Source organism: Trichoplusia ni, chromosome 11 (assembly GCF_003590095.1).
Source record: "Trichoplusia ni isolate ovarian cell line Hi5 chromosome 11, tn1, whole genome shotgun sequence".
Classification (NCBI taxonomy): Eukaryota; Metazoa; Arthropoda; class Insecta; order Lepidoptera; family Noctuidae; genus Trichoplusia; species Trichoplusia ni.
Window position 1 is genome coordinate 9,779,572 of NC_039488.1, and position 25,580 is coordinate 9,805,151.

A 25,580-nucleotide genomic window follows, 5' to 3' on the forward strand; every position below is an offset into this window, starting at 1 on the left:
ATGAATATAAAACTCGTGTAAAAATACAAAAATAACTGAGACTTATAGCCTATTGAACAATAGAACTTCGTAAAATATATACAGACACACGCCCGTATGTCATTCACAAGATTACGTCGAAAGGTCGTCACGCTGAAATCGTGTTGTTGCCGACGCGACGACAGCGCCGCGCTGCGGTGTGCGTGCGACGTTCGCAGTGGTTCAGACGACTCGTTCCCGCCAAAACAGTCGCAGGCTGTGGCGCGAAGGCTCGTGATTGGTCAGAGCGGGCGGCGGCGGCGGCGCGCGCGCAAGGCCGCCGGTTTTCCCGCGAACAATGCCAAATGGTGCATTTGTCAAGGTGAGTTCGTTCACCGCCGACGCCGCCGGGCGCCGCGCGCTCCTCCGACGGACATTCGCCACAGCATTCGCGCCGATCGAAGGTCGACGGAAGGCAACCGAGCGCTTATTTCACTCCGCACCGAATCTACATCCATTAGCATCCGCTCTTTATTACAGGTGAATAACTTATTTTATATTTTAAATTATTTTTATGTACTTACATTTTAAGGTATTATTTTTTTTATTCTTACCCTAGGATTTGTTTTGTGTTATGTTCCGAATAAAGCTAGGTATTTTAATCCTACTTATACAAACTAAATACTTATGTGAAACTGCGTGTTAATGTGACACTTTTCTATCTTGATGTATTAACATGTTGTAAGGAAAGACAGCAGGTATAGTTTAAGTACAAAACAAAAATGAAAAACGAATACTGAAGAATAATAAACTCGTGAAGACTGGAAGAAAGAAGAACGGTATCAAGTGCTACGCCCGGACGAACTTCCCAGCTCGGCCGACATACACGGGTCGGTGGGATCTTCGTCCGTTTGTATCGCTTATACGTTTTAACTACAGACAGCGATGGATTCACATGAAGATGAGCTGAGGAAAAAACTACGTCACTTCGCAGTTCGCGCCGTTTCTCACCAGCCTGTACTACAGCCTACACACTAAGGCTTTCGATGAAACCAAATTCTGCCGATATTGTTGACCTCTGTATGAACTAATTGTTTTTTCTAATTTTAATACTTTTTTCATTAATGAATTGTACTTTTAAATTTATTATTTAACCTTCCTACCTAGTGTGCCGAATTGTGTATATTATAAACTAAAATCAATATTTTAAATTATAGGTATAACCTTTATCTTTTTAAGTATTTTTAATTAATTTTGGGGCACGGATTAAACTAGGATTTGTCTATAAAATATTGTTATTGTGTAATTGTTATTTACATTTAACTTGTGAAATATAAATATTAATTAAAATCCGTGGCCGTCAATCGCAAAGGATAGCGAGGTTTGGATGAGAAAGGAGAGGCCTTTGCCCAGCAGTGGGATCTAAAAGAGGATATATGAAAATATGGAAAATGTGTCAACGCACGTATTTAAAATTCGAAAGCATTTAATTTTATTAATATTTTGTGAATTAGCCTTTTTGTTTTCATTTTATATTCACTTTGTTTCGAATACGTTGTTGTGGCTACTATTGCTAATTTTCACAATAGGGAATCGTTCCATGCATTCAAGTTAGCAGGTTACAAATTGAAATATTATTTCCGTTAACCTCTGTGCGTCACCTAATGTAAATTCTCTTTTTATTCTAATTCAAAATAAAATGCGTTTGAAAGTTATTGTTGCTTGTCATAAGAGTGAAAAACTGCACGTCACAGGGTACTTGAAAAATGTTTGCTTTTCTTTTGTCTGCTTTATCTACAATATCTGTATGTCTTATGTAAAGGAATTATGTATTGGAATTATTTGAGGGCAATATTTAGCCCTGTTTAAAATAGAGATATGTTATTTAGCTTAGCGACTTTTTTGTTTGATATAAATTATATAAATATTATATTTCTTTTTCTTTTCAGGGTATTATAAATTGTATTTTGAATGTGATGCAACTATAGCACAATACATGAACATGAGTTATGGTTGTGTGAAATCAAGTAACAAAAACAGTATAGCTATCGCATGAGATATAAATAGACGACGCGTGTCGTGGTGTCGAGAAGCGTATCTGTTAGTCAGTCTATTATTTTGCGACTGCGTCAGACATGCGCTCAGCGTACACTCATTACATTTTTCCTAAACAACGCACTTGTTTACGAGCAGTTAATGTGTGAGAAATAGTTTTATTTCGAACACGCGTGACGCAAATCATAGACGGACTTTGCGATTTGTAACTACAGGAAGGCATATAAAGAAAACTCAGTGCTTTAAACAAATCAATATTATTTCCAATAAATTTATCAGTACATCCACATTGAATGCATATTACTTTTACTCAATAAAATACAACATAAAGTCTTCGACAGCATGAAACTAAACATTAAAACGAATATAAGATACAAGTTATTTACAATAAGGTGGTTTAAACACAAAATAAAACATTGAACATAACAAAAATCAGTGCAACAATGAAATAATAAATATTTATAGACAGTGGACTTCAACGTGGTAGTTATAATAATTCTAAAGATATAATAATTCAATCGTTAGTTACACAAGTTTGTTACAAAATTATCTATTGGCCTTCACATCACAGAGCTAAGCGATCTCGAGGGCGGCCATCGCGCGTCTTGCCTCGCGCGGCCGGAACGCTCGACTTGAACTGAGATGCGTCTCGCGACATACCACACAGCGTACTCTCGTCCATAACAAAACTCAAACTGTTACTCACAACAAACTAAGTGGCACAACAATATTGAATCCAAACAAAACGTCCCGTGCACGTAGTCTCCCTGACCAGTGACACTCGACCAACTAAAATGCTTCAACTCTACGTAATATTGTCAAAAATTGCAAAATATCTGAGCTGCGCGTAAATGCGTCCACGACAGACGAGGGTTCAAATAGACTAACTTGTATATAAAGTTCTAAAACTGTAAAATCGTAGGAGCTCAAAACGCCATGCAATCAACTCTATGTCGATTCTAAAGACTAGAAAAATGCAAACCATTCAAAGAAACACCTAACGTCCGCATCCGTCGACGAGTAAATGCCCACACCGTGTAACCTAACAATGATATGTTTAGCTCCCGAAAGCGATGAGACATGTGAGATAGCTCTGCTGCGGCCCGCAAGCCCGTGGCGCCACCGCCACTGTATAATAATAAAAAGTTGAACACACTATCAATTATCGCCTAAAATATTTAACAAGGGAAATTAGCTGATTCGAGTAGTCACCAAATGTCGCTCGGTTGAGAATTTCGATAGCTCTCATACAACAATAATTACTATAACTTAGGACAGTCGTTAGGCCTTAAAATTTAAAATGTACAGTTATTTATTATGGCAGATATCAACAATCAATTTATACTATATCGATACGATACTGACACTTTTTACAGAAACAATTCTAAGTTATATACACTCATGCGATAACAACGTGCACCGACTCTCGCGGCGTCGCGACACCTCAGCAAATGGCACTTTCGATACAAGCTCCCGCTACTTTGTTCTACGCGTCGCACTCGACTCGCGGCGCCCTCGTCGCTTCCGTCGGGACCGAGGGTGCACAATAAACCAACTCTATATTAATATAGTTATATATTCTAAATTATTCTATCCATAAATATACCGAAACCCCCGGCCGGCGATCGAATCAAGAAGCGAATATAATATTGTTTTATCAAGTGAGGTATAGTCGGGCCGGGCAGCGGGCGAGGCGAGCGACGCGGGCGGGCGCTAGGCGTAGCCGGGCGGGTCCCACGTGGCCGTCCATCAGGAGGCGCGCGGCAGCAGCAGGTAGTACAGGCAGGCGGCCAGCAGCGGCACGGCCAGCGCCAGCAGGTGGCGCAGCGCCAGGCGCAGCGGCGGCTTGCCCTGCAGCGAGGCCAGCTGCTGCGCCAGGCGCGCGCGCTCGGCGCACACCTCGGCCCAGCGCTCCTTGGCGCGCACCAGCTCCTCCTCCAGCGCGTGCAGCGACCCGTTCTGCAGCGTCACCTGCAGGCGCCGCTCGTCGTCCAGGCGCAGGTACGAGCCCGGCCCGCCCGAGCCCGTCGAGCCCGAGTCGTCGCGGTTGATCTCGGTCACGGCAGAGTCCGTCTCCTCGTCGTCGTCGTCGTAGTCGAGGCGGAACATCTCGTCGATGTCGGCGGATATTTTGCTCCGTTCGGTCGAATCGTCGTCGTAAGCGCGCCGCAGGTCTTCCAGCGAGCCGCCGGTCTCCACCCCTTTGTCGAGCGAGTTCTTTTCTCTGACGGTGGAGGTTCGTAGCCGCTCGATCTGTTGCTCTCTGGCGAGCAACTCGGCGCGGAGCTTACCGACGACAGCGGTAAGGTCATCGACGTCGGCGCGCGTCGGTCTGAACGCGAGTTCGGCTTGCATCTCGGCCGCACTCGATGCTAACCGCTGAATTTCATTAACGTTTGCCTCTTCGGCCGCCGTGGAGCGCGTGAGCTGAGCCTTGAATAAAAGGTTAGTATTAAATGTAAATTGTATTGACGTATGTATAAAGCCCATGAGCGTTGGTGAGTCTGCGCGGGTACCTGCAGGTCGGCGATGCGCGCGCGGTAGGCGGCCGCGTCGTCGGGCTCGAGCGGCGGCGGCTCGTGCGCGTCGGGCTGCGCGGCGAGCAGCTCGTCCCGCGCCGCTCGCAGCTGCTCGTTGTCGGCGGAGGCCACGCCCAGCCGCTCGCGCAGCACTTTGATCTCTTCGTTCAGTCCCGCCATCACTCGCAGGATATTCGCGTACTCCACTCCCGCTTTGCTCTGAATCAAATATCGTAATTTTATCTTGATTTATTTTACGCCTACATAACTAATGTATTATTCTTTAGTTAACTTTAACAGCAGCAGTATGATCTATACACCTGCATAAGGTAATCTATTGAAGTCTGTTTTAGAATCTATTGTAGTGTTACGTTTAGTTATTGTTAATGTATGTCATTTTTTTTTTAAGAAATAAATCGAATACCTATTTATTCTATCCTCATAATTATTTCCAATTATATGCTAAGCAGACACCAAGTGCCTAGTCATTGTTTTTCTTCCTAAGGTTTAAGAATTAACTCAGACAGGTTTCTTAAAAAACATAAAAAGAACTGCATCAATCAAGTTAATTAACAACGATACGCACAGTTAACCATAGCAATTTCTTCATCTAAAACGATATCATGAATAGTTCCCAAACCAGATTTCATCATAAAATTATAAATTGTTGCACAGAGTTCCTTGATGGTATTGAATGATAACATTTCCCGATAATCAAGTAACAGGAGCAATGGAAGGCGAGAGGGAGGAGCGAGAGGGAGACCCGCCCCCCGCCCCTCCGCCTGACTCACCGCAGACGCGCAATAAAGAACAAAGCATCACACGAACTACCGCGCCGTGAAATTGTGCATTAACATACATAATAACACGCTCGTATCGAACCTCCCTTTGCTTAGGTATTAAGATTTTTATTAAAAATATTTTGATCTCAATTGTTGTTTTACTTGTAATAATCCCAATATCCTTTACTAGAGTGATGTGATGAATCACTTGACAAATACGCAAGATACACATCTGACCTAGTTGCAGTCAAAATTTGAGTACAAAGGCTGAATTAATCGCGTTATCAGGGTTGTTTACAGACCACCTGAGTAATAAAGTTTAAAAAACCACATTTCATGATGAATACGCACTTTGGGGATAGATATCGAAAGCGATATTACCTGTAGAACAAAGTTAACTGCAAATATGATTAGTGCAAACTTAAGCTTTTCTTACCCAGGCTAAATTTAATATCAAGTTATTTTACAAACATTAGTATAAGAAGAAATACCGGAAAATGTGAAGGTAACATAAATCAAAAGGCATAAAAATGCTCAATATACAAGTAAATGTAATAAAACATATCTTTGAAATAGCCCGAAGTCTTCAGACACAAGTATACATGCAACAGATTTTCGTTCCAAGCCGAGGTCTTTGGGTCTGACTAAACGATGATTCATGCTAATGGTTCGAGGCCGAAGCGAGTTTCAAACTAGCACGGTTTGTTTCACAATACTAAATACTTTTTGCAATGCATAAATTGCATTATGATCTGCTGCATATGGTATGAAACTGAATGAATAAAGTGGTCTACCCATGTAGGATCTACTAAAGAATTCTGAATATTTGAAAACGTATTAATTAAATGTAGCACTGTGGTTTTAAAAGTCCCATTGTCCATTTAAGCCTCACAATTAAGGCAACCTGTTCACAAATAATTCCTTTTTGAGACCCATAAGGAAATCGAAATGTTGTTAGCCTTATCTCATGTCTTTGATATTTTTCAGTGTTCTATAATATCAAGATAAATGAAAGGCAATGTGCATACCTTGTTAGATGAATGCTTTATACATCAGCCATATTAAATACCGCATTTTTTTACGTGAGTTGTTGTAAGCGATGCTACTATCATAGTCTACTACTATAACACCAGCCATGAGCTAAACTTCACAGAATTCAGCACTAGTAATTGATATAAAGAATCTACTGTAAAAATTACCTAATTTAAACTACTATAAAAATTGAGCTTTTACTGGGTATATAAGGTATACAGATAGTACCATTTTTTTTCACCTCAGCCAAAACATAGCTTTATATAGACTTAGATTTAGGGTAAACCATAATTGTTACGTTTGATAAATCAAAAAGACACTGAACATAAGATTTAACATAAAGGAGGAGGTCATGACTTTTTGCTAAAACCCATACAACAGGATTAAATAATAAACTATCCAATATTTTCGGTCGAAACTAGGATTAGATTTGATAAGATGACTTGATATTTAAATGATAGAAAGCCATATTAAAAAACGACGCTGTGACGAGTCATTCTCAAGTGGATTTAGAGCCAAATAGAACGTGGCTTAGCATATATTTAACATGGCTAATTATGAATCGCAATTGTAGAAAGCTAAGTACTTACAGGTGACTCTTCTCTAGTGCTGGGTTCACTGTAGGTGGAGTTAGCGTTGTTGTCAGGGCGTAGTTCACCGTCCAAAGGGCTCGAAGACTCTTCGTGTCCAGGGTCTAAGGACATCATAGAAAATTACAGTCTGTCTAAAACGAAGAAGGACCAGACTTTCTAGAAATCATTATATGATCATTTATTCAGATCATTACTTACGTAATCCAGGATCCTTTACGCTTTTACAGATAAACTAGTGGATCTTAGTTTATTAGGGGACAGTTTAAGCTTCTTTTGCCGCAATAGCCTATCCATAGACGAGCGAAGGTACTAGCTGACAAGAATAACCTGTTGCTTTACGTTCGCTCTGTAGGATATATCTTGTCATTGTTAACCACAAGCCTCATCAGAGGTCTTAAGCAGGGACCGGCCGGATACTCATTGAAAGGGTTTTTGAAGGGGTTTTTTTAAGCGCTTCAAGAAAAAACCCTATGACATATGTTACACCTTCGAACGGATTACTGGAACCCTGTTCTGAACAGGTTACCCTTTCACTACCCTGTAACACTGTAACAGGGTAACCCACTCCAACCTAAGACAGTGTAATATGCACTCTTTATCATAGACATTAGTTTGAAAATAGTATAACCACGAGCGCACGTGACATCTTACCGCCCAGCGGCGACATTGTTGCATTTACCGAGCGACTTGTAAACATGGAATAAAAATCATTGTGGATATGATCTTACAGTTTAATTTGCTTGTCGCACATTTCAAACGTTGTGATATATATTTTTCGTGTATATACTTGTAGACCAGGGTCGATAATTTTTAAAACCAAAAAAAATAATAGTAGGATGAAACCCATTAGAAAAGGAGGGAAATATTATAAATATGAAAGGAAAAATAATTTACGGGCGATCTGAGGTCGGGAAGGGGGTGGGAGTGACGTTTGAAGAGTAAAAAAGGGTTTTTCTCGATTTCCGGCAAAACTAAAATTCGCATCGAAAAAAGTCAAATGGCAAAGTTGTAGGTAATAAAAACTTTTGTGTTTACATTTTTTTCACATAACCTCAAAATTTATGTGAAAAATCCAAAAAACCAAGATTGTGGTTTTTTATTTTTATCCTTTACAAAAATTTATTTTTGTAACGAAATTTGGTGAAAACTTACTTTTTTGTGTCCCAAATACGCTGTAATTTATTTGATTAAAAATATTTATTTTTTCACCTTATTTTGAATTAATATAAAAAAAAACACTCTAATTTTCAATCGAAAATTCACCCGTCAAATCTTCTCAGAAAATGCAAAAAATGAAAATAAAACTTGTATTCGATTTTTTTTTAAATTATTATAAATAATTTCATCTAAAAAATTTGATCTCATTTTGTGTTCAATAGACCAATAACCGAGGAAGGTTTTAGGCTAGGTATATCAAATTACGCTGCAACTAATAGGAGCGAAGATTTAATGGAAAATGTGGCAAATACGGGGAAAAATATTAATCTTCGAGGGCTTTCGTTCAAAAATTCCTAACTTATATCTTCTAACCACGCGGACGAAGTCGCGGGCAACAGCTAGTTACCTATATGGCTGGTTTTCTTATCATGCTGACATGACGCGACGTTTCGCGCGTAGGTAGTTTGTCCGAGAGGCGCGAGTCGCGGCGCGACGCGTCGGCGATAGAAGAAAACCAGCTGTAGTCTTAGTAAAGCAATGAGGGGCCGCTAGGGTGCAAGTATGCAGCTCAAGTTTAGTGGGTAATTCAGGGTAACACGAATAAAAGCCTTTCATGAAGGTAACCACTTCAAAGGGTTAAGTTATTGAAGGGGTTAACCCCTTCACGTGGTTACCATAATGAAGGTGTTAACCATTTCGCTGGGTTTCGAGGATGTAACTCGAACAAAAGGTAACACTGCGATATGAGTTACCCCGTGTACGGGTTACCCTGTCAAACGGCTTAACTCTAAAGTGGGGTTGTCCGGTCCCTGGTCTTAAGTGGTTTAAAGCCAAAGTTGTAAACCGAAAATGAAAAGAGGAAGAGAAGAATAATAATTGACAACCAGTATATACACATAATATCTGCTACATGCTCCTTGTCTTTATGTAGGAGTCCATGCATCGAATAGTCTATGCATCTGTCATGAAAAGACTTTCTGCGTCACGACAAAGTAGCAGATAGACTAAAATCCACGTAAGCCAAATCTGTCTTGGCCTCTGTTTCTAAATTAAACACCTAATGAGTTAAACCCACGCCCAGAGAACGTTGAGTACTTCGAATTCGCACCAACCAAAAAAGACTCCAGGTCCCTTCTACAGGTTTGACAATTGGCGTAGGCTCGCTAGTCTGCGCGAATCCGCCAAAAAATTATAATTTGGCCTGCCGTTAGTTCTTTGGATATTACATGATTATAGTAGTACAATATATAAATATATAGATGTACCATGGTTAAGGCGCGACTGCTTCTCATCGTCAGTACATGAGTCGGGCTCACCAGTCTTTTCCTCGGCGCTCACACCCTCGTCACCCTCTTCAGCATGCTGCTTTTCTGGAATAAAAATCAATTATACTGTTTAGCTTTGTGAGTAGGTCAACATTTGTAAAGTTGCCAGTTGGTAAAAATGTATATAGGTTATTAAAAACCTTACAAAATCTGCTGCCTTAATAATCTTTAAGGTGTTTTTACAACATTCAATGTAAGTTATACTAATTCATAAAAGTGCGTAAATTTGTATCTATATACTAATATATATATATATATACTAATATATAAAGCTGAAGAGTTTGTTTGTTTGTTTGAACGCGCTAATCTCAGGATCTACTGGTCCAAATCGAAGAATTCTTTTTGTGTTGAATAGACCAATCATCGAGGAAGGTTATAGGCTATATATCATCACGCTGCGACTAATAGCAGCGAAGATACAATGGAAAAGGTGAAAAAAATTGGATAGGTATAAATCATAACCTATATCTTCTAACCACGCGGACAAAGTCGCGAGTTAGCACAGCACAGCTAGTTTTATATAAAAAATAATCACTCACCTTTGCTTTCTGAATTATAAATATTATTCTTCTTTAATATTAATTCGAACTCCTTCGCAGATTTGCCTTCGGCCGATATTGCTTTAATGCCCACCTGAACAAACAAAATCAAGTTTTACAACGAAAAGTTAAACAAGCGACTATAAGACATGAGGACCTCATAACAAGTCTCTACGTTTTGAGAGGCGTAAAACTTTTACCGACTGCCATTTGTTGCTCAAGTTTTTTCGGTTTTTCATAAGTCCTTTTGCGAAAGCAAATTAAATCAAGTGAATAACACGATACCCAATTGTGTTTTCAATTGAAATCTCAACGTATAGCAATAAGTTTGTGATGTACGTGCGGTATATAGTCGTGTACCTTGTTGAGCAGCTGTTGCGGCAGCAGCAGCTTGATGTAGTCGGGCAGCGCCCTGACGGCGTCCTCCAGCGAGCCGCTGCGCTTGGCCTCCTGCAGCTTGTTGCTGTCCGTGCTCAACACCAACATCTTCGCTTCGCCGTTTTGTACTGTATACTGCAATAATAATAACAACAGACAGAACAATTACTATTAATTACTAAAGCGTAGGTTGGACTACCTCTATTTAGAAACTAAAATCTTACTTAATTTTAAAGACGTTTACATTGTGAAGTGCTAATAAAGTATTGCATTTCTACTGAGTGATTGTAATCTCAGTTCGATACAAATTGGTCAAATATTGTCTAAACGAAATATTTATGTAAACTGTGATTTTGTCAGCTGATCGGGTCTTTTCTACACAAATGGACAAACAACTCTTCAAAGCATTACTAATAAAATTTTTAAATAATAAAGCAGTAGTAACACAACATACGGTAAGTGGTAGATGGTTGCGGACAGCCAGCTCGCGCTCCTCTGCGGCTGCGATGGCCAGCCGCGCCGCGCACATCTTTCGCTCACACCGCGCTGCCAGCTTCTGTACCAAGAAACAACAAACTTATGTCAAAACAGGAAGCAAATATATTTTAATTTTAAACAGTGGTCTATGAGGGTTAATGATATTTACTAGAGAAAAGGAAATCAGAATTATTCTCTTGTGATACTGGGGATAGTAGCACTTTGCAGCGCGTTTCCTAGACCCCAGTATTAATGAAATTAGATGCATAGCTTATACTGGTAAACTACGAAAACTTTCCTACTTCATCCCTGACAATAGAGGTCTCACACGTAAATAGGTGGATGTGACGGTAGGAGAACGGAACCCTCAAGCACTTCTTTGATAGCGTAAGGTTACCGGGTCACCCCACTACCTCTTCAATAGTGAAGGAAGTCCATGAGGATATCTTCGGGGTTATCAGAAAGCCGTGTGTACCTGTAGCTCGGCGAGCGCGTTGTTGGCGGTGAGTCGCAGCGCGTAGTTGTGCTGGTGCAGCGCGTTGACCTCGCGGCTGCGGCGCTCCAGCGTCTCCTCCAGCGCCAGGCGCTGCTCGTGCGCCGCGCGCAGGCTCTCCTGCGCCACCTCCTGCACGACACGTACAGGGTTAAGAGACGTCACAAAAAAGGCCAAATTTTCAACCAGCTTTGAGAAGGAGAGGTGCTCAATATTTGTTGCCTCAGAACTATGGACTGAAGAATTGTTTGAAGGCTGTATGTGTTTATTGTTAAAAAAACGTTGTCGTTTAGAATGAAAGACGAATTAATATTTAAACTTAGGGTTAGTAGGTATCTAAGAAATCGCCATTCTGAACTGTGTGCGTGCTGGTACCTGGTAGTTCCTCTTGTCGCTGAGCAGCTGCGCGACCTGGTGGTGGTCGGGCTGCTTGCCGACGGCCAGCATGGTCTCGAGCGTGTGCACGCGCATGAGCAGACGCTGCTCGCCCACGAACAGTTCCCAGGACGCGGCCGCCTCCGCGCGCGTGCGCTCCACGCACTCGCGCAGCGTGCGCAGCCGCCCCTCCAGCGACGCCTCGCGCTGGATCGCTTCCTGTGGGACACAACACATCACTTATCACTTCAAAATACGGAAAAATTACTTGTGCGAGAAAGCGCTGCAGTTCCCTTCACGTCATTACAAGTTTTCTTATTATTTTTGGAAGTTTAATTATTAAAAACGATTCGTTTTATATCATAACTCTATTGGCGTTATTGAAATCGCCCATAAGAAGCTTCTCAGCTCTGGTTCATGTTTCAAAGCTTTGTATGTTTTCGAAATCTGCCAACACACTTCGAGAAAATAAAGCGAATACATCAGTACTGAATAAAAATAGAACTTCACACAATAAATTACACATTAAAACAACGCAAGAATTATACTTATTTTGCAACATACCTGAACGAAATTATTGAGCTGATAAAGTTCCTTAAGATGCAATGGTGTGGTCATAGTGGGATTGAATGATAATTTTGCCTCCTTTCCATCCGGGTGATATAATTTGAGCAGAGCAACCACCGGTGGGAACGTGTTCTGTTGAAAAATACACAAATAATATAACATTTATGCTGATAATTTGTAAATCAATGTAAGATAAAGCCTAATCATAATCAAATCAAAGCATATCTTTTTTTTAAAGACATAATGCTGTTTTTATATTAATTAATACACAACCTAATATTAAACAGGGCTATAGGCTCATCTCGCGAAGTAGCTTATCAAAATCCTTTTACTTTTTAATAACTAAGCTATTTTATATTTTAGTACTTAGTTTCAGTGAAATGCATTTATAATAATAGACAGACAACAGTGCAATGCTATTATGAATTGACTGTTGACAAACAATATATTATTATCTATGTCAGCTTTTCAGTAAACATGGACATCTGATAAATATATTGTATATTTTTAAAAATAAACACAAATCTTTCTTATACATCTTTACCTCTATAAATTATTCATATTTGCGATAGAACTGATCATGATGATAACTAGTTTAACAACTTTGAGAAACTTGACACGATATAATAATAGGTATATTATTAGCCTAAATAGCCTTAAGCTTGAACTAAATATGTTAAAATTACTCAATACAAAGGATAAATTAATATTTTGACATAAGAATATTTACATAGGTATTTAAAACTATTACGAACTATATCACAACAGAAAATGCCAAATAGATTTAAATTTAACACTGGTTATAGGCAAAACTAAGCCTTACACACCGAACCGTGTAATAATTATTAAAAATCAAAACAGACCATTCAAAACTTAAGATAAAAATTAAACTATAAGATTTATTAAGGGCTTTTTATAGTAACTATCGTGAGACTGACTCATTATTATATGATGCAACGGTTACCGGAGTCTTTAATCATGAGCAGCTAAGAAAACCGTTGCATCATTTAATAATTAATCTGAATTTCAAAAGTAAACATATAACTTTAGATAAATCACCCTTTTGCTTGCTAACAGATTATAAAATCAAAGAGACTAACCTTTTCAGAATTGCCGGCATTCTCGACGACCGGTATGCCGAACTGCACGACGTCACCGGAGAAGACCTCGTGCGGCTCCTGCTCCTTCGATATAGAGCACCGGTTGTTATTGATGAACGTGCCATTACTGCTCTGATTGTCCTGCAAAACAATCGACGAACGTCACGCGTGAACAACAACAACAAATAAAATGTTTTGTAAATACTAAGAGATCATTCTTCTCTGAACATTAGGAGAGATATCATCTGTAGTTATTGCAATCAAATCTATGATTCATTTAGTATTAGTAGCGGTGGAAGCTCGTTGAAAATTTAAATATTAGATTGAATAATCCAACGCTCTATCACAAATCTTGTTTCTGCAAATGGATATTACTCAATTTATGTGTTTGGTTTATTACTTTATTCGAATAATCTTGTGAGCAAAGCTGGTCTTAAATTAATCAAGAAACAAAATAAATCCTAAAGCTTAGTTATTATTATTATTCTCTCCAGACCACAACAGAACAGAAAAAGCCGCGGATGAAGAATTACATTTAAATAATAAGAAATTTCAACAGCACAGCTGGGTGCCCGTTTGTATTTAAATGAAGATGACTGAGGCTTCAAATCTGTTTCAACATTTTTTTATTTATTTAAATATATGCCGACATTTTGTTTTGAATGAGGCGACCTTGCCATATTTCTCATTATCCTTAAATATGCTCTAAAAGGGATTGTCTCGGCCTTTGTAACATCCATCGGCCTGAACTAAATACGGTAATCGTATCATGCATTACAATAATATAGCCGTTAAAGTGATTAAAAATGTATCATATTACTACAATCGTAGATCGGAGCTATTCCTGTTATTCTGAATGAATATACAGATAATAACTTCTGGACATATTTTTGTAAAATGGCATCTAAATTATTCTCAAAAAGACGTGTACCAACAAACATTTTATCCACAGCCTGACTTATATATACTTTCAAAAATACATCTTATAACAAAATGCAAATATCTCTTCAGACTTGGCCTACAGATAAATCTCTATCCTTCAACTGAAGTCATTGTCCGAAACCTTCTAAGGCACGAGCATTGAATAGCAAATCCACAAACAAACACAACCAGGCAGAAAGCCTTTTAAATCTTGTTATTAGTTAAACTGTTTAGTTAAAGTATGCATATTTCATCAATTCTTTAACAATTTTGGTCTCAAAGATAGTAAATATTTTCTTGTAAATTAGTTCTTTTTAAATTTTGTGTGTTATGCGATACCTTTAGCCAGGTCCCCAAAATAATAGGCTAGAGAAAAAAAAAATACCACACGTTAACCCATCAAGTAAATGACCGTACCAAAAGATTCTTAAAACGTTGATATTTTTTTAATCTTAAAATCTTTTTATTACATTTTCAACTGTCTGGTTACGTTCAATAGAAGAAATGACGGCAGAGCCTTAGTAGGATTCACAAAAATGAAATTTGCAAAAAAATCATGTTATTTTCAAAAGCGATCTTCTTTGTTTAACCGAGTTAAGTAGTACCATTGCCAATCAAAACTAATCAAGTACGACATTATTAAGTATTATAAAATCAATAGAATAAATCTTAATCGTGCAAATATGGTACCGACGTACTAATTTAAGAAGTAGTTATTTATTATCGCCTCTATTTTAGGAATTCACATGCTAACGAGTAAAAAAAACAATATCTAGTATGGGAACTTTTTTATATGAGAAATCGCAATTAATTCAAGGTGTGAAGTAAATTATATTCTTACTAAATCTATACTAATATATAAAGCTGAAGAGTTTGTTTGTTTGAACGCTCTAATCTCAGGAACTACTGGTTTGATTTGAAAAATTCTTTTTGTGTTGAATAGACCATTTATCACGGAAGGCTATAACATCACGCTGCGAATAAAAGGAGCGAAGATACAATGGAAAATGTGGAAAAAACGGGGAAAATTCTAACCACGTGGACGAAGTCGCGGGCAACAGCTAGTGAGTATATATGAGTCAAGTTTTAAAAATACATTCTTTATCTTTATATCCTCAAAAGAAGACTTTTTCCCTAAGAATCTAACGTCACGTCTTAAAGTCATATCATTATGGTTGCGGAAGCCTAATAGTGGAATAGCATCTGCAATAATATTACTAGACATAGCGGTAAGCCCAGGTGCCAGACTTCAAACCACCCGAAGGTTTCTGACGATTCTATTATTCTTATAAATGTTCAATATATCATCTAGTTTATTTATTATGACTACATTGTGTAATATCCTCAGAGAACCACCGAAAATTATTGAGGGCGTTTTTGTTTTACGCTCAACATTAAATCCTTTTTTAGTCCAAATACTTATTACGCGGTTCTCATGTGGTACAATTAAACAATTCTTTAAACGCCATTAAACCTTATGTTCCATATTAGCGAAGTTACCTTTTTAGCACGACATTATTCTTAATAACTAACTGTTATGGCCAGTGTATGGAACGAAAGAATTCTGAAGGCGACCGTTTTACCTTGAATTTCGTACATATTTCAAATACATTTTGTAACTACTTAAAACACAAAAGTAATTGACTTTATAGTCGTTAGATAATATGAAACGAACATCTAATATAATATTACTAACATTGAACTCTGGGGTCAGTCTCAAGTTTAAAGATGTTGCTCAATTAACCACAACACTAAGGCAATAAGACATTTGCAAATAAATTATAACAACAAAATTGAATAAACCGAACGTAGAACGAACCTTGACTCAAATAAAGACGTAAATAAAATTATTAGCGTGCCACTTTAAGTAAGTACCAACACATAATATCTACCACTCTTGAAACGAGAAGCATCAATGAAGTCTAAGTTCCATCACAATGAATACATTACCCGGCTAATACCAATTTCCTCGTTAAAAGAAACGAAGTATGTTATCGAGGTTACGATCCAGCTTAGTGTCTTCATTCTTTACAACTCATTATGGATTTTTACGACGTAACAATCAACCTTACTCGAACAATCCGAATGTTTGTTGGCAAACAACCTCTAAAACCGGAGACGCAGTTCGGTAAACGAAATTACCATGAAGACAAGCGTCCATAGAAATCGCCTGTGGGCGGAAACGGTGAGAGTTCTAGTCGAATTACTAGGCTCCAACACGTAACCGAACAACTACAAGGTTCTTTCATAATACACGCCATGTGGGATGTGGCGAGTTTTCGTAACAATCGTAATATTCAATAATGAGTTAACGATTGTATCGTTGTATTTTTTTGTCTAATTTTATTGCAAATGGAAACCTGAACATGTGTTTTTGTTTATCATGTTTTTGCTTAACACGCAAAATGTGATGCAATTAATATGCAGCTAAAGTCTAATTCTCAAAGTTAATGTAGGCCATTTTCAAGTTCCCTCGTAGAACTTACATTACGTGTGAGGAGGAAACGATGCATCGCATCGCCGCACGCTGCCTGTTTATACACAGCACGTATGCTAATTTAAACACGACCAAAGCCACGTCCATTCACTAATGTCACATAAATCCAATTGCCCCAGTTGGAAAATCGTTCCATGTAACATCTTGTTCAACTAAAAACTCAATGCAAGTACGTCTGTGATTTTTGTCTTGTAAATTATATTCTAAAATTATTCTGCGATAGCGCGATATTGTTTTCAAATAAAATATAGTATTATGACCATTGTAATCCCACATATTAGTGTCGCTTTCTTAAGATTTGTTTGTTTTTCTTAAACAACAACTGCCTACACGTTTGCCCTCAATAGAATGGTAATAATCACAGTGATAACCTCACCAGCCGGCGCAGCTTCGCATTAATGAGTACTGTTATGGAAAGAACTTCGCAAACCTGACTGACGACAATTGATCAATCTACGGTACTATAAAGAGGTGGTTCCTTTGTTCTATTGTTCAGGGTGATCTCAGCGACTACTGAACCGATTTAAATTGTTTTTATTAACAAATAACTCAAATTCTATAGGCGTATGCCTGATGAAATGCAAGGAAATAATATATGTAACGGTTATGCTAAGCTCCTCTTTTTCTTAAAGGTTTACTATGCACGTAAGTTGCGTTCATGTTTTGCTGTTTCATATAGTTTCGCCGACTTGTAATGATAGTGTTGAGTTCAACTAGCAGCAACGGAATAACTGTGAGCAACAATTGAACATAAGTTGGCACATAGTAAATAACAGCAATGTGGGACTCACCACAAGGTAAAAGTGGCCCTTGTCGTAATAGAGCGTGGCGTGATGTCGAGACAACACTCGGCATTCGAATATTGTATTTGTCGGGCTCGGAGTAGAGCGGTACACGTTGCGTCCAATCTGTAACACCAGACAAAATATGTTAAAACAATTATAGCACAAACATTCTATCGTCCGTTTACCCGAAAAGCTCTTAAAAATACAGTAGATTTGGGGAAAAAATCCATGAAAATTTCAATAGTGTGTTATTATCACTAAAGTAAGTGATGTCTTAATGAAAGAAAAAAAAAGAAGAAATATCCTTGGTCAAGTTCATGTTGGTAAAACCAAATTCTTCTCAGCGAACGAAACTACCACACTACGAAAGTAAGAGAAAATATATCTGAACATATCCATTCTCCACCGATACTTTGAGCTTATGTCCCAAAAAGTTGTTATTGTTTAGAAGAACAATATTTCTTGTACGCACAACTCGTGTTATATCTTAAGTATTGAACTCGAACAGTACCAAAAATTGAGTTGTGACATAATGACATCCAGCGTTAAGGAAATTATAAAAGTTCTGTTACCGTAATTTCACGTCGCCGCCAAAAAAGGCGCATGCTTCTCGCGAAAGTTTCTAGTAACGGAGAAGTTAACAGGTTCTTATTAAATGGGAAACAGTTAAGATTCTTTTAAGGTATACTCGTCTCTTCATAGGTGTAAATCAGAAATATGCGACTCCATGGAAGATGTTTCGTAATACTAGGATTCTATGGTATTGTACTCGTAATAACGATCCAGTTTCAAATATTTATCTCGAGCTGAATACTTTATTGGATAGGTACCGGTAAATTATCAAATTCTAGTTCAAGCACCAGAGATATTGTTACCTGAGTTGGTACCCTATTCTGGAGGTCTGAGGAGTGGTGCTAACTAATTTACTGCAAGAACTCGAAATAGAGTTTATCGTATCTCACTTGTAACTTGAATGCACATAATAATCCAACTCAGCAAAAACGTTGTTTTACATTAAAGTCAATATCGACTTTATAAAAAAAAAAAACTCAACCTTCTAGTGAAGCTTGTGTGCAACTAAACGCATTGAATAATTCATTTGTTATTAATTCAAACCATGTTTGCATTATGGTCTAAGAGCCCGTGAACCCCAGACCTTCGTTATTTTATAAAAGCTGAAAGTTTGTCAGCGCATACTCCCAACCCAGGTAAGAACGATGGACCATTATGAAGTTTGGGTTATAGTGGCTTAGGCAGGTAAACGGTACTAAAGGTGTGTAAAATACCGATCTAAATTCGTCAAATAATAAAGTGCGATTTTTTGATATTATCTTCAGAATATTATAAAAAAACCCCCTTTTTCATTGCCAGACACTTCACATCGTGGCAACCCCTTGCCAGACACCCTTAATGTTCATGAAATTATAGTTTAACTTACGTTATAGTATAAAAGCTGATTTTTATATATAATACTTGGGTAATAAGTAGATGATGTTTCGTCATTAGCCAGACATTTTTTATAGTTCCAACCCCTTGCCAGACAAGCATGTAGGGTAGCTGTAGGAGCGAGCGCGAGGCAGTATGTATATAAGTGGGTGCGAGTGAGATGCGTTTGTATTGTTTAGTATTTAATACATGCTTACATCAACTAAAACAATAATATGTGCTATCTTCAATTATTATTAATTAAATATTCGTTATAAATGATAAGAATGATATTAATTATATCATTACTTACGTTAAAGTGTAATAGCTGATTTCTATATATAATATTTGGGTAATAATTAGATGATGTTTCCTTATTAGCCAGACATTTTTTATAGTTCTAACCCCTTGCCAGACAAACATTGTATGTCTTAAGAAGAGATTTGTGATTAGAATGACTCATGCAAATAAACTTTTTGGCGCAGATTTATTTAACTAATAATCTATGTAAATTTTAAAAACATCTTAAGGAAAGACATTCGATGCTACAATTACCTTAAATTGTTAAAAATTTGAGAATTTTTTGGTTCTGAGGTAAAATATTTTTTCATTAGCCCTGTGAATGATTTGTAACATTCCCTGTGATAGCCACCCTCTGTGTATTCACGTGGAAAAATGATGTCATTGTACTTAGGTTATGGTATTTAGGTTATGTTTTTTTCGCAATTTTAAAATTAATTCACATTTTTTCAATGTCTCGTCAGAAAATAATGTTATTTTGCCACTACTTTTGTTGCAAATAACACAAATTAATGTATCACCCATGACTTATTTTTAATACAAAATCACTTTTATTTAAAAAGTCACATAAACAAATTGTAAACTAAACATATAATCTACGTATCATACTATATTATATTATTTTAGCTGATGTAAACATGTACTGAGTACTAAACAATACATGCGCAGTATAAGTTTATATAATAATATGTATAATTTAAGTTTTTTTATAAGTTTATATAATAATACGTATAATTTAAGTTTTTTTTATAAGTTTATATACTTTTGATCTCGCAGACAAACAGTGTGTACTGTTTTGTGAGACACTGTACTATGTCATAAGTATAACGTGTACCTGTGTTAACTGAATAAATAAATAAAAAAAAAGTAGAAATAACAACTGCGCAGTGAGGTATCGCGGTAGACTTAACTCGCCATCTCACTCGCACTCACTCATATACATACTGCCTCGCGCTCGCTCCTACAGCTACCCTACATGCTTGTCTGGCAAGGGGTTGGAACTATAAAAAATGTCTGGCTAATGACGAAACATCATCTACTTATTACCCAAGTATTATATATAAAAATCAGCTTTTATACTATAACGTAAGTTAAACTATAATTTCATGAACATTAAGGGTGTCTGGCAAGGGGTTGCCACGATGTGAAGTGTCTGGCAAGGGGTTGCCACGATGTGAAGTGTCTGGCAATGAAAAAGGGGGTTTTTTTATAATATTCTGAAGATAATATCAAAAAATCGCACTTTATTATTTGACGAATTTAGATCGGTATTTTACACACCTTTAGTACCGTTTACCTGCCTAAGCCACTATAACCCAAACTTCATAATGGTCCATCGTTCTTACCTGGGTTGGGAGTATGCGCTGACAAACTTTCAGCTTTTATAAAATAACGAAGGTCTGGGGTTCACGGGCTCTTGCTCTATTATTACGTCCATAACATAATTACTCAGATGCATGCTGGTACTTATAGGTTATTGAATCATACATGCCCAGGCCACATTGAACTCGCATTGTAGGGTCAATTTCAAGTCCTTTGACTAATAAACTGCCAACAGTATCAGGTCTTTTCTTCTCATGAAGAATATGAGATGTGATACGGTTTACGAGTTACGTAAACCTTTTTATACGACTTGGTGAATGTATTGAAGATCAGAGGTAGACCCAAATCGATTTCATACCGTCTGAATTGACCCGAAACCCAAACTGTTGATGGAATCATATAAGCAATTGATTCGTTAAAAGATTCCACAGCAAATCATATGGCAAGGATTTGTGTTGACATGGAAATAGTTTCTTTGCTATCGCAGAACGACTCTTGCGACCCTGCTATCGCCTTTAAATGAATCAATTTAACTAGCTAGATAATTAAAAAAAGAAAACAATAAATATGCTCATAAACCTTTTGTTCGAGATGTTCTATATTGTAAACAACTATTTACATTGTTATTATACATTGCCGATAACTTCGCGTCGTTTAAGACGTAATAAGTATACATCCTCAAAAGCAGTATACTAGTAGCAGATGCGTAGTCAGAAATAGCACAATTTAATCTCATTAAATTTAATTGCCGATGCACAATTGTGGTCGTCTCAAGCACCTCGGGTCAGGCTGAGTCAGGCGAGTTCGGCCGTGTTCAAACGCATATACCACCGACAGACAGCGAAGCGCCTGGACTGAATACAAACTAAATTATGGATAAATGCAATCATTTGAGTGTGCCGCGATTGTCAATTGAGTTGATTTTAATGTTAAACTTGCTTGAACTGAAGAGACGACTTTATAAAACACACAATTGAAAATATCTGCGTAAGAACAACTACTAATATCGATTATACCTTTTTATTTGGGTTTTCTGTGAATGTTTGAAAAGGTACAATAAATGTATTAGAATTCTAGTTCGCTAATACTGTAATGAATAAATAAGTCATTTGTTTTAAAACCTAATAAAATTATGCAAATTACGTTTGAGGCACAGTTACTCGACATTTTTTGTGTATTTAACCATTATAAATATGTTGGCAAGCACGCTATTTAGCAATATTTGGCATTACTTTCGAATACAAAAAATACATCATTCTTGTATCTCTAAGTATTTTCTTGAAGCACTTGAGTTTCTAAGGAAATGGCATAGATACCGTTCACGTGTGCGTACAGCCATGACGATACAAGGTTCACAGATAATTTTGCCCTTTTGGGCCTGATAGCAATTCTTGCCTCCATCTAGAAGAAAAATTTACCAGGTTGGATACTGCTGCTCGCTATCGTAGTTGAAAACAACGGAAACAAGTATCCTCTTTCTTTACTCTAGAAATTCTGAGTTCAGGTGTGTATTGTGCAACAATTACCCACTCGATCGAATTTACGGTGACGTGCTTACATTACAGCAAAGACCTTAAATAATAACCTTCCGCACAAGGGCAGGGGTTTGGGGTTTTGCGGGATAATGCTTGATCCCCGAAAAACAAAGGTTAACTGGTCTGAATCCGATTTATGTGATGACTCTTGAATATTCTCGATAGCCTTTGTAGAAGCAAAAAGATTCTTAAAGTTTTCGACAAAACTTATTACGTGTTGGCTCAAAGCTACACCTCGACAATTATCGATAAAACTATTCATTCTCGAAACGAAGCGCGCGAATGTATTCATTAGCGTATAGTATAAAGTTACAAATATTCTTAATCTTATGCTCCAAAGAGCACATAAGGCGAGCTAATCGTCTGTGTCTCATGCCATATGTCAACATCGCGGAGGCCATATTAAAGGCGAAATGCAACACGAGGGCACTTAACGATTTCATTGGGAATGTCAGGCTTGTGGAAGTCCATAGTCCATTCAAACAGGAACCTGATAACAGTAACGCGTAAAAACGCGACTCTTTAGCGATAGTTGTTGCTAAGCCTGTTTTAAGCTAACAGGATAGCAGATCAAACCTCATTGAAGGTAGGGATTTGAGAAACTGTTGAAATGAAAGAAGTGAGAAATTTTATCGAAATCATCGATCTTTTACATTATTGAACATCTACAGGCACGCAAAGCCAAGGCCTACCACCACCTAGTTAAGTAAGACTGTTGTGCTTGTGGAAGCGAGACAGCACACTGCACGGCACTGCACATATAACGACGTCTCACTTAGGTCAGGTCTAACTGAAAGTAGGCCACTAAAGCAAGAGAGAAATAAAACATAGTTTTATATGACTTTGAAATAATGATGGTAGAAGGGATGAGGCTAGTTCATTGGACTCATCTACCACCTGTAGCCCACCTGAAGTAAATCCTATAGGAGAATTTCACAGTAACATTTAGGAGCAGTTAATTAGTATTTGTTACAAATACTACTGAAGTAACATTATTGAAAGTACAGTACTGTTGAACCAAAAGTATTGTTACAACAAAGAACTGAAAATAGGACAAATATGAAGAGCAATATAAGATAAATTCTAACATGTCAATTTATATCAAGATAATATTTTATATGTGTCTGTATAAGAAAAAGATTAGGGAATTTTACTAACAGTCTTTGTTTTCAAACTATCTATTTCATGGGTTTAGAATATGACCAAAAATTTAATTTAAAAAGTGAGAGAACGATTTGCATGTAAAAACGAACTATACCCATTTTATTCTTTAAAAATGCCATTTAATATCTTCCTATGTAACTTCAACAACATAGTCTCACGCCATATGTGTGGTGATGACTACCAGTCTTATAATACAACATAAAATAAAATTATGCAGTAGATACTACTAATTTCAGTTATCATTCATGACAATATTAGACCTATTTGTAACCAACTTCAAAGTTAACTTCAGTTTTTTAATGTTTCTTCTTCATAACTTTGTACTGGGAATACCAATTCTGATGTTTCCTTTTTTTTATTTGGCAAGAGTTTGGAAGAATAGTTTTAACTGGTAAAGATAGTTGGTCAGTCTGATTTAAGACATTGGTTTATTTTTGCTGTAAAAAATATTAATATTAAATTACCCATTTTATTTTACAAAAGACCTGCTACAGTGCTTACTATGAATAAATTACTATTGTCTGTCAGTTTTGTTTCCTATAAGAAATATTGTGTTGACTAAATATGCTAATAGTAACAAATGAGCCTTGCAATACTTACAACAGCATAATTGGCACCTAACAATTGCAAATGAATGAGGTAATAACTGCACATACATAATTTTTTTTCTGTCATTTACAGATAAAAGCATACAATTCAATATTAAATTCGCAATAATGTAATGTATAGAATATGTGAAGCATGGTACAAATGAAAAAAGGTAAAGGCCTGTTTATACTTAAACATTTATAATTTAACTATACCAGAACTACTACATATTATCCCCTAAGACTTAGTCATCAGTTACCTACTAGAAAATGATACAGTGACATCAATAAAGTCTCTAAATATCAATTTAACAACATATTCACACGATTTGATAAGGTTTGATATATAAATAGAGAACAATACACTACTACTTATATTCCTACAATACACAGTAAGTACAGAGGCTCAACAAAAATTACATTAGTGATAATCTATGTGCTTGTACTGAACAAGTCATGTTACCATAAAGCCAAACTAATTGACAAGTGTACTCTACTTGCTGACCAAGTAAACCATTGAGAAGAGTACATTATCTAATGACAGATAACATGGTTTAAAAAAATCTAAGCATTATTAACAAACAGTTTCTTATACAGACAACTAATTATAGAAATGCCAGCTTGGTGACCATACGCTGCATGTATGGGCACCAGCTTCTCTGACAGATGTACAGACAACAGACAGATGGCAACTAAAGAGGTTAATAAGAAACCATTTACCTTAACTGGCTGCTCCAATGTGACGCGTCTTTCCTCAAACGGCAGTGAGTTCGAGTGTGGAATAAAGATCGCCCTGGGTATACCGCCTTCCTGGTTGTTTGGCGGCTCTGGACCAGGTGTCCAGTTGTAATCCATATTTTTAATTGTATTATTCATTTGTGGTTTTACTTTCTTGCTCTTTGCTATCACCATCGCACACACTGCTCCTCAGAGTCAGCATTCGTGCCTCGTACGTGATTTAACGAGTAACACATCGGTGATCGAAATAAAACCTATTTACTTGCTGCGAGGTGAAAGGTGAACACTGATCACTGCCATTTTGCTGGCCAACACTGATATAAACGCCAGATGAAGTTCAAACGTTATAGTTGATTAGATGTTCTAAATATCGAGGCAATTATGCAAACACCATTATTTATGAAACTTGATTCCTTTCGTCTACGTAGGTATCGACGATGTACAAAAACTCGAAATATGGAATATTTTGTTTTAATACTAGCTATTATTTATTATTGAATAATAAAAATAGTCCAGGCGTAGCTGAATATAGTATAAAATTAATATTTTCAGGGCGTCAATCAAAATTATCATTTGAGGAACTTACGAAATGGGCGCACGATTCGGACATTTGTTTTGTTGAATTAGAGGTGAACTTAGTTGACTAACAGATTTTTAAACTCGACTAAATTTCCAAAATATTTTAAGGTATTTTAGTAACTGTTAAGATACTTGACTGTTAGATCATATAATAAGCCCATGAGAAATTAACCATACATTGAACTTCTTGCTTGATTTAAGATTAGTATCAAAAGATGATTGGAATTAACAACGACTAACGTATTAGTCGAATTGCATTTTGTTGATTACTGTTGCGTTACCTATTTTTACGTGTGCCACACCTACCTGATAGGCACCTCTAGCACATCAGCTGTATCTTTTAAAAATCTTGAATCCAAATTGTCAAATGAACTC

The 25,580-nt window shown here is 37.2% G+C and overlaps 1 protein-coding gene across 2 annotated transcripts; it reads right to left on the reverse strand.

Annotated features, from left to right (window-relative positions):
* Window positions 1-2,254: 2,254 nt before the first annotated feature.
* On the reverse strand, window positions 2,255-25,436 carry LOC113498501 (sarcolemmal membrane-associated protein). Of its 2 annotated transcripts, none has more exons than XM_026878520.1 (13): window positions 24,609-25,436; window positions 17,561-17,677; window positions 13,352-13,492; window positions 12,249-12,383; window positions 11,685-11,903; window positions 11,292-11,441; window positions 10,794-10,895; window positions 10,322-10,474; window positions 9,962-10,055; window positions 9,414-9,467; window positions 6,937-7,040; window positions 4,530-4,751; window positions 2,255-4,446 (listed from the first exon to the last, which is right to left on the reverse strand). In XM_026878520.1, exons 1-13 carry the CDS (start codon window positions 24,798-24,800, stop codon window positions 3,763-3,765), a joined length of 2,367 nt encoding a protein of 788 aa, XP_026734321.1. In that variant the 5' UTR covers window positions 24,801-25,436; the 3' UTR covers window positions 2,255-3,762. The 2 variants fall into 2 exon arrangements, with proteins under 2 accessions (XP_026734321.1, XP_026734320.1); XM_026878519.1 differs by having other exon boundaries at window positions 9,363-9,467; window positions 24,609-25,432.
* Between the last annotated feature and the right edge of the window lie 144 nt (window positions 25,437-25,580).

What these genes read in the sequence shown, in the direction of transcription:
- LOC113498501 (XM_026878519.1), bottom strand. Translation starts at nt 24,800, where the DNA reads ATGGTGATAGCAAAGAGCAAGAAAGTAAAACCACAAATGAATAATACA. An exon ending in AGCTCAATAATTTCGTTCAG is followed by an intron (nt 11,904 to 12,248) that starts GTATGTTGCAAA and finishes TGTGTCCCACAG; the next exon opens with GAAGCGATCCAGCGCGAGGC. An exon ending in GCAGTCGCGCCTTAACCATG is followed by an intron (nt 7,041 to 9,362) that starts GTACATCTATAT and finishes TGATGTCCTTAG; the next exon opens with ACCCTGGACACGAAGAGTCT.